This window comes from Engraulis encrasicolus, chromosome 16 (genome assembly GCF_034702125.1).
Source record: "Engraulis encrasicolus isolate BLACKSEA-1 chromosome 16, IST_EnEncr_1.0, whole genome shotgun sequence".
NCBI classification, from domain to species: domain Eukaryota; kingdom Metazoa; phylum Chordata; class Actinopteri; order Clupeiformes; family Engraulidae; genus Engraulis; species Engraulis encrasicolus.
The window spans coordinates 53740028-53749042 of NC_085872.1; the positions used below are offsets into that span (position 1 = coordinate 53740028).

General features: G+C 42.2%; 1 protein-coding gene across 1 annotated transcript in view; it reads right to left on the reverse strand.

The window, feature by feature from the left end:
- Window positions 1–4175: 4175 nt before the first annotated feature.
- adcy8 (adenylate cyclase 8 (brain)) overlaps window positions 4176–9015 on the reverse strand; it is a 28415-nt gene continuing 23575 nt past the window's right edge. The window contains 7 exon segments of the mRNA XM_063220066.1: window positions 4176–4360; window positions 4714–4941; window positions 5609–5791; window positions 6472–6586; window positions 7217–7309; window positions 7711–7802; window positions 8291–8345. Coding sequence (XP_063076136.1) covers window positions 4248–4360; window positions 4714–4941; window positions 5609–5791; window positions 6472–6586; window positions 7217–7309; window positions 7711–7802; window positions 8291–8345 — 879 coding nt within the window. The 3' untranslated portion in view covers window positions 4176–4247.

A 9015-nucleotide genomic window follows, 5' to 3' on the forward strand; every position in this document is an offset into this window, starting at 1 on the left:
CATTATAATCAGGCCCTCATGCAAAGTGATTCATCACTTTTAAATACATTTTAGTGAGAATTGAAGTTGGGGGTGCGCAGATTGTCTTGAGCACAGGTAAGGGGGTGCTTTAAGAACCACTGCTCTAGTTGGTAGCTAGCAATTATCATTGAATCTTTATGTGTCCAGCTAGCTACCTTTGAGATTCAAAGATTATATGCTAACTTAGAGGTAAACCGCTGCCAGAATGGCTGTACAGGAGAATGAATTCTGGAGCTTATTTCCAAAAATGGTAACACCTTTGACTCGCTTAAACAACGACCAGGACCCCTGTTTCCCGAAAGCATCATCGCTAACCAGTTTCCAACTCTGGGTGGCCTAAAGAGGCCATTTTTGTAGTATAGTAGTCACGTCTTACAATGGCTTTCATTGAGAGAAAAGACCACACCTGGGCCAAGTAAGTAGCAACGATGCTGTCGAGAAACACACCCCAGAGCTGACGACAACATTTCTTGAACGAGGAAAAGAATTGTCTTCATAGCTCCAAAGAGAAAGATTACAGCAGCTTACAAACTAAACTGATTGGAGTCTTCCAGAAATACTAAGTTTTCATTAAACATCCACCAGAACTGATGACTTTTCGGTTCCACTTTACCTGACACGCCCCTGCATTACATACTCATAGCAGCGGCTATAAATGTGGCATGAAGTATTCATGAGTGTTCACACTACACAATCTAAACGCATACATTTTCTGACTACCTTTGACCAGACTGTAATTTTAAGCGTCTAATGTATGCCCCTGTGTAGTCAAAACATGGCATGCTCAAAGGCGCTCCCTTGTGGCAACTGAACTTCACTGATTTTGGGGTTGGGGAAAGGTCTAGGTTTAGGCCATTTAGTCAACATGCGACGTGGCAGACATGCCCTCAACGTCAACAATTGCTGTCTGGTAAAAGATAGTCAGAAATTGATGAGTTGGGATGTTGTTTCTTAGGACAGAATATCCATAGCGAAAGTTTAATTAACACGGAAAACGAAAGGACAGCAACTTGTCAAAATAAAAGTTCACAAATTGCAAAGCAGCATTGCCGTTTGTGTAACTCGAGTGCAAGGGACAGAACATTGTCAAGCAAATATTTCAGTGTCATTGACCCAGATTGGTTGCAATCAGGAAAGGTTAAGAACTAAAACGACGATGCTTCCATGTTTATGAAAAGTTTGATTTGTATGTCTTTTGAAACTGTCATGGATGCTTCATACAAAGGTATATAACAGCTGCCATGAGTGTGTCATGCAGGGACACATAAAGAAAAGTGTAGCCGACATTTCTTGGGAATAGTCTTCTCGAAAAAGAGTGAAGTCCAGTTGTATACACAGGTTTTCATTTACATCTTTAAGTTTTCTTTGAACATCGTCCAGAACTGGAGGAGCCCTGTTTGTTTGTGTACAACTTAACCATCTTAAGTTTACGGAGATTTACCAACATAACTTCAAGCAGCCTGATCTCACTGACCCTTTGGGACACTTTGACAAAATTCCGTTTTAAGGTCATGAAAATGTTTTCTGTGATGGACTTGGGGGAAATGGCTTTTATACATACCCACAATACTATGTATATCATTAGAAATTGGTGGTGGATGGAATAGCCTACATTGTCCCTTTTCCCATCGCGGATATCACTTCCGTCACCCCATCACATAATTTTGGCAAAGGTCTGTGAAACTACCACATATTTTGTGTCGCAATAATCAGAATTCTGTGAGATCATGTTGCTTCAAGTGTCCCAAGTAGTATAGCAGAAACAGATGAGGCAGTTACACTTGAACATCGCTAGTAAGGTGGTCATTGTCTGGCAATTTATATGCAATTCCAATGTCATAATAATAATTTATAATCATATGTTGCGGGTAATTACCATGAAGTTTCCCTGAACAAATCAAACTTGCCATCAGGTATTTGAGTTTTGACACACATCATCGTCCATATCGGGTCAGGTAGAGCAGGGCTTTGTCTTTTCATTAATCTGTTTTTCCATTCGGAAGAAGAGACACAATTACATTGTTGAGGACGGGCAGCAAAAAGTCCAGGGCACCGGCCCCTTACACTTCCCAAACAAACTGAAAGATACCAGCGCAAGGGCAAGCGCAGTATTTCACCACCAATATACACAAGTGATAGAAAATAAACCGGTTATAGCATCAACCTTCAGGCTCCTCTACCAACTCAGCCACCACTGCTCTTTGTTTGGAATTGGATTTCCTAAATGAATCTAATACGGGGGAGGGAAACACCGTAACTGTCGGGAAACCAAATTACTTAAAATATCTGGTAATAAATGATTATTACATTGAAATGACCCTTCAATTGGCACCTTATTAGCGATCTGCAGTGAATTTCTCAAAACCAAAGTTGCTTACTACATTAGCTACTTTGGTGTTTTCAATGCATTTTCCCATTGGCAACTACCGAAGTTGCTAACAGGCTAACAACTCCTCTTTTGAGAAACTCACCCCTGTAATGTTAAGTGTAGCAGAGTGGTTCCCAAACCTTTTCTACCAGGACCCCTCTCAGTCCCGTGTATATTTTCATGACCCCCCATCCCCCCATACTCCAAGCGCCAAACATTATTTGCCCTTTAATATTGCTAACTTTTCATTTCAGATTCACAAGAAATGCAAATACTATATGTATCAGACATACTGTATATGAATGACTACTGTTACTAACCATTTTATGGGATTATGGTGAATATTAACCTGTGTTTTCTCTGTTTTTTTGTTGTTTGTTGTTGTTGGAAATTCCCTTCTTTTCTGCGACCCCCCCCTGCAATACCTCCATAAGCCCTCTGGGGGTCCCTGCCCCCTTTTTGGGAACCACGGTGTAGCTGATGAGGCATTTGAAGCAGAGGGGCAAAATGTTGTTCAAGATCCAACAGCAAAGTCCAGCTGGGCACAAGGGAAGTTTGTAGCGTTTTCCACTGACACAACTTAATTTATTTGAGTTTGTAGAGTTTCACAACTCAACTTTTTTGAGTTTCTGAGTTTTCAAAGACACAGCAGATGAAGTCGGATGAAGAGCGAAACAACAAGGAGTCCAGTTGCAGACAGCAACTTAACTGTTTTGAGTTTTCGGAGCAAGATTAAGTCCAGTTGCTTTACAACTTAACACTTTTGAGTTTTCCGAACTACCAAAGAATCAGTGATGGAGATCCTTGGACAAGGCGTGTTGCTCCGAGATGGCGTCCAGCTGCTCACAACAATAATTTAACTGTTTTGAGTTTTCAGAGCAAGTTGAAGTCCAGTTCGGAGATGTAATCAGTGGTGGAGTTTCTTGTATGAGGTGCATTTGTTCCAAAAAGTCCTTATGCTACAATGGCCATATATTTGTATGTCTGTGTGTGTGTGCGCGCGTGCGTGTGTGTGTGTTTGTGAGAGAGAGAGAGAGAGCGTGTGTGTGTATGTGTGTGTGTGGCTGTTGTACGTCAAAGGGAGTCAGGAAAGTCTTTGCGATGATGGTGATATATGAACATATGAATTTGAACACGCCACTGTACTGTATATATTTCCGTGTGTATATTTATCATCAGGCACTGTCAAGGCCATCTGTCTTGCTGCTCCTCTGCAGTGTTGCCAGATTGGGTGGTTTTCCCACCAAATTGGGCTGTTTAGGATGGCTGTCTGCGGGTAAAAAGGGTGTTGAGCGGGTTTTCCCTATAGATCCATGGCCATAGAAGACAATAGAATTGCGTTGGCGGGATTCCATGCCTCCAAGGGTCTTTTGAGCATTTTTCTTTTTCTTGGGCTGGAAGTCACATCTGGCAACCCTTGTCTTCAGCTTGGGGCGGCCATTTTGTTATGTAGTCCATTAAGGTTCTGCAGTAAATGGCTTCTAATAGAAGCTGTGATTCTCATAGAACTACAAAGATGGCAGAAGAGGCCATATACATTGCACACCAATTATGAGTACACCCCTTTTGAAAAGTGAAAAATATGTCCTTTACGTTGTATGATTAAATTGACCTTTCTCTGGTAAGCTTCAAAGATGTTGCATTAAACTCATTCTATGCATATTTTGGAATTAAACTTGTGTGTTTATTGAAATATTGCTACAAATTTTCAAAAGGGGTGAAGTCATTGTCATCACTGTGCACCGCAAATTCTAGGGGGGGCACTGTAGCATCTCTAGACCAGCTCGCGAGTCCATTTTTGTAGTTCAATAGCTGTATTTTATCATGGGTTTCAGTAAGATAAAAGACTACAAGTTGTCTAGGCCAGCTCTTGTGTCTTGGGGTCCTCGGCGGCTATGTGATGATGGCTGCTGTTGTTCTCTGTTGGCGTGAGCAAGGTCCTGCGGTGGTGGTGGTGGTGATAGCCCGTAGCTACGGAAGTACAAAAACAACAGAATCATACAATTAGACCAAAGACAATTAAGTTTTTTTCTTATACTTCAGACATGTCAACGTTTTTCATCTTTAACCTGATGTTTCGATGGTATAGCTTCGGATATGAAATACTTTTTCAAACTTAAGTGTTACTATAATAGTGACACATAACGAACGTCATACATCTTTTGTAGTTCAATAGTAGTAGTTCCCATATAGCTTTATAATCAGTTTCAATAGAATAAAAGACTAGATTAAGCTGACTGAAGAGGCCCTTTTTGTAGTTCTAGTAGATCAATAGCTGTGTTTTATAACCGAATTAAGTTGGAGAAAAAACTACAACAACGAACCGAAGCGCGAGTTGGGCGTGTCGTTACAGCCCTTGTAGCCGCCTCCTTGTAGGCCCTTCTGCCGGTTGAGCGACTGCACCAATCCCAGCACCACTGCAGCCAGAGAGTACTGGCCCGTGGCCCGTCGCGGCTGGAGACGGGGGCCCCCCTGCTGCGATTGGCGGCCCTGCAGGAAATGGGTACACACGGGCCCTTCCTGCTCGCTGATACCCCGCACGTGCACCGGGCCTGTTGCCATGATGATAAAAAGGGAAACAAAACAATTATTAGTTAGTTTACTAATGTTTACTTAACAAACTACCGTATGTTAACATGCCAATGTTCCCAGGAGGAAGTTGAAGTTGGATGATGCCATGACTATACAAACAAGAAGAAGAATTAGTTAGCAATGCTAGTATTTACATCCTCGGGAGGTACTACATTGCTGATCTCCGAGCTGGAGGGCAGAGCACCAAGTATGTGTCGACTCGTGGGGCAGCTGGATGGTTAGCATAGTATAGCATGAAGAGGCCATTTTTGTAGTTCAATTGTCACGTCTTATTATACTCATGAACGCAACATGCCGAAAACGTGTTGTGTTGCCTGCTTCAAATAATATAGCCAAACAGCCGTAGCTGAAACATGGACTGTGTTCATTTAGACAAGCCGATGTAGCATGTAAGTTGATGAGACATTCGGTTTGCTTTCACCCATAGAGGGGCGTAAAGCACATTTACGAGCAAAGTACCCAGATGGCCGTTCATGAGTATGGGAGAAAAGACTACAATATTCACCTCGGCGCTGGAAGGCGAAGCCGCGTTGGCAGAGCACCAGGTAGGTAGCATTGTTAGCATGATGTCATTTTTGTAGTTCAATAGCCACGTCTTACAATGGGAGAAAAGACTACAATACCCACCTCGGCGCTGGAAGGCAAAGCCGCGTTGGCAGAGCACCAAGTAGGTGTCGTGGGGCAGCTGTATGCGGCCGCTGGCGCCCGTGGAGTCCATCCTGCTGGCCAGGTTCACCGTGCGGCCCCAGATATCGTACTGCGGCTTCTTGGCACCGATCACGCCAGCCACCACCGAACCATGCGCCATGCCTGAGGAAAACCACAACACAAGGAAAGTATATTGCATTGCCTTACATTACATATGAATAGGGCAGCCATGCGCCATGCCTTCGCTTAGGAAAACAACAACACAAGGAGAATATAGTAGTATAATAAGCACTGTAAAACTAAAAGTTATAAAATAAATGAAAACTCAACAATGGACTTAAAAGGACAACTATGAACATTTTAATAACAAAGTACCGTAGGTCTTTGGGTGGCTTTTATTTGCTTTACAGAGGGTCCAATCTAAGACCAATAGGCAAGGCATTCTACAACCTATCCAGCCATGAAATAAAATAAAATGAAATAACAACAAAAAGGATTTTAAGTGTGCGGACTCCTCACTCTGAAAACTACAGTTACTACAGTTGTCCTGGGATGATGTGCACAATCTTGAGTTTCATTCTACAACCTAGGGGCAACAGCTTCAAATGCAAGGTGTCAATTCTTTCAGAGGTTAATCCATTAAGACACGCCATTATAAAGTAGCTGTTACCAGAATGGCAATGACCAAGTCGTAATGTATTACTAAAGGCCCTGTGCACTGACATAGCAGTGTAGTACGTAGTACTATAGTAGTTAATTTTAAATGTCTACAACAGCATGCCACAGGAGGTACGGCATGCATTAAGGGGCTACGGCTAAATCAATGTAAATAGTTGCCTTACCGATGCGAAGCTGAAAGTTGTTGAATGAGTGTGTGTTGATGTCTTGAATCGTCTCGTTGAGGGCCAGCGCAAAGTCAGCCAGCGCACACAGGTGACCCCAGCGGTCCTCACATTGCTGCAGAGGAACAACATCCAACATTAATTTAACCCTGAGAGAGTAAAATGCAGTGTTGATTTGCAGTGTGAATTCAATTCTAAGCATTTCTCTTGCAGTATCAACTAAACCCTTAGTGAGTCGAACTGCTATGTGAAATCAACACTTAGTGAGTCAATTTAACACCCAGTGTAAAGTCAGCCAGTGTACACAGGTGGTCCCAGTGATCCTCGGAGGAACAACATCCAGTGTTAATTTAACACTGTCAGAGCAACATGCTGATTTGGCAGTCTTAATTCAATTCAATTCTAAGTGAGATGATTTAACATCCAGAGTCAACCAGAGCACACAGGTGACCCCATCGATCCTCACACTGCTTTGGTGTAATAACATACAGTGTTACTACAGCACTCAGAGAGCCAATTCAACACCTTCTAGAGTGGATTTGGTCACAATGCACCCAGGTGGCCCAAGTTACACAGTGTTAGGTCAATACTCAGGAAAATGCAGTATTGATGGAACACTTTAGGAAGTAAAATGTGTGTGTGTGTGTGTGTGTGTGTGTGTGTGTGTGTGTGTGTGTGTGTGTGTGTGTGTGTGTGTGTGTGTGTGTGTGTGTGTGTGTGTGTGTGTGTGAGTGTGTGTGTTTACCTGTTTGTCTGGAGATAATCCGGAGACGGCCATGTATGTGGAGCCAATCGTCTTGATCTTCTCCACGTCCTGGAAGCGCTCCTCGCCCAATAGCTGGACAGGATTAGGAAAGGGGAGGAGCAAGCAGAGGAAAGGGGAGGGGCAAACAGAGAGACAGCAGAGGTCAGAGCCCTCTATAGGAGAGTTATAGCAACCAGGATCATGATGATTGTTTACATTTATAGCCATTTCAGCAGCTATGAAAAAACATATCACATTTACAAAACTAAAAATCATATAAATAAAGATATTAAATATATAGCAACCAGGAAGCCAATAGCTGAGGGTCAGGGGTCAGATAGACACCAGAGGTCATTACTAGGATCGGACGCAACCAAGCAGATATTTTCGTGATCAAAACGAGATCTGCTTGGTCTAATAAAGGTAGGGTTGAATGCTCACATGAGTTGTGAAATTCACAACTCAATATGATTGGCCGAATTTTACGTGTGTACCTCATCAAAGTCGGTGATGATTTCGTTGAGCAGTCGCAGGCACTCAACACCCTGGTTGTTCATTTCTGTCTGCGAGTAGAAGTCAGCGAAACCTGCACAGTACAAAAAAAAATATTCAGTGTCATCATAATGTAAATCTTAAAAGTCATATGGTTTCTGAAAATACGTTCACACTCTCATTTGGTTAAATTATTGAATTGAAACTTTCTTCTGTTCTTTCAGCCTTTCTTTTCGTCTGGGGATGCTGCCTCGAGTTACAAGCTAGGAATTATCATTGAATTTTATGCGCCCAGATAGCAGAGTGTAGATTTAACTATTTGGTCAGTCAACATTTTCAAAGTTCATTCTACTCAATAATGAATATATATCTAACTTTATTCAACAGACTCAGGGTCAAGATTATCTACAAGACATAAATATACATTATAAAAGAAACAACAAAAACAAACAAGAAACAACAAAAACAAATTAATAAACAGTGGACCAGCATAGTCATAGCTACAGTGGCAAACTATAATGGTTATATAATATTATATTAATAATGAATATAACAATTGAACATTTTTATATTTATAGTTACCTGGGATGGATGCGAACATCACGCCTACTGCGTCATACGACTGGGAGTATAGCTCCTGAAAATTCAAACACAGACATTTGGAGTAATCGAATCAATTCAATTCAATTCTTATTAAAGTTACACTAGGATGCTGCGTGCAGTGCTTAACATCAGCGATAGTGCACATGTAACCAACGAAATTCTGTACGAGGGAATACCAAGGGTGAGCGAGAAAATTGCTGTAAGGAGAATGAGACTTGCAGGACACTGCCAAAGGCACCAAGAACTGCCAGCCAGCAAACTGGTGCTGTGGGAACCGTCACATGGGTAACGGTCAAGAGGACGCCCCACACTAATGTATGTGGACATACTTAAGAAGGACGCAGGAACCCAGAGTACCAGCGAGTTGAAAAGATGTATGGAGAATCGGGATGATTGGAAGCAACGATGGAAGGCTCGTCTGAGGACGACCCAGAGAGACAACTGAGACTTGAACAGCTTTTTCTCCGTCCCTCAACACTGCCACCCACAGGTGTAATGCATAAATGACAGCTCCTGTTAACATATTTAGGCAGCATTGCCAATGGTGTGAACTAAGTCATTTTGGAAAAGAGATGGAAGAAAGCATGTACATACACCTCCTAGTCGAACTACAAATGGCTGACTGAAGAGGCAACTTTTGTAGTTCAATAGCCGCGTCTTAAAATGGGTTTCAATGGGAGAAAAGACTACAAAAGTCTACCCAT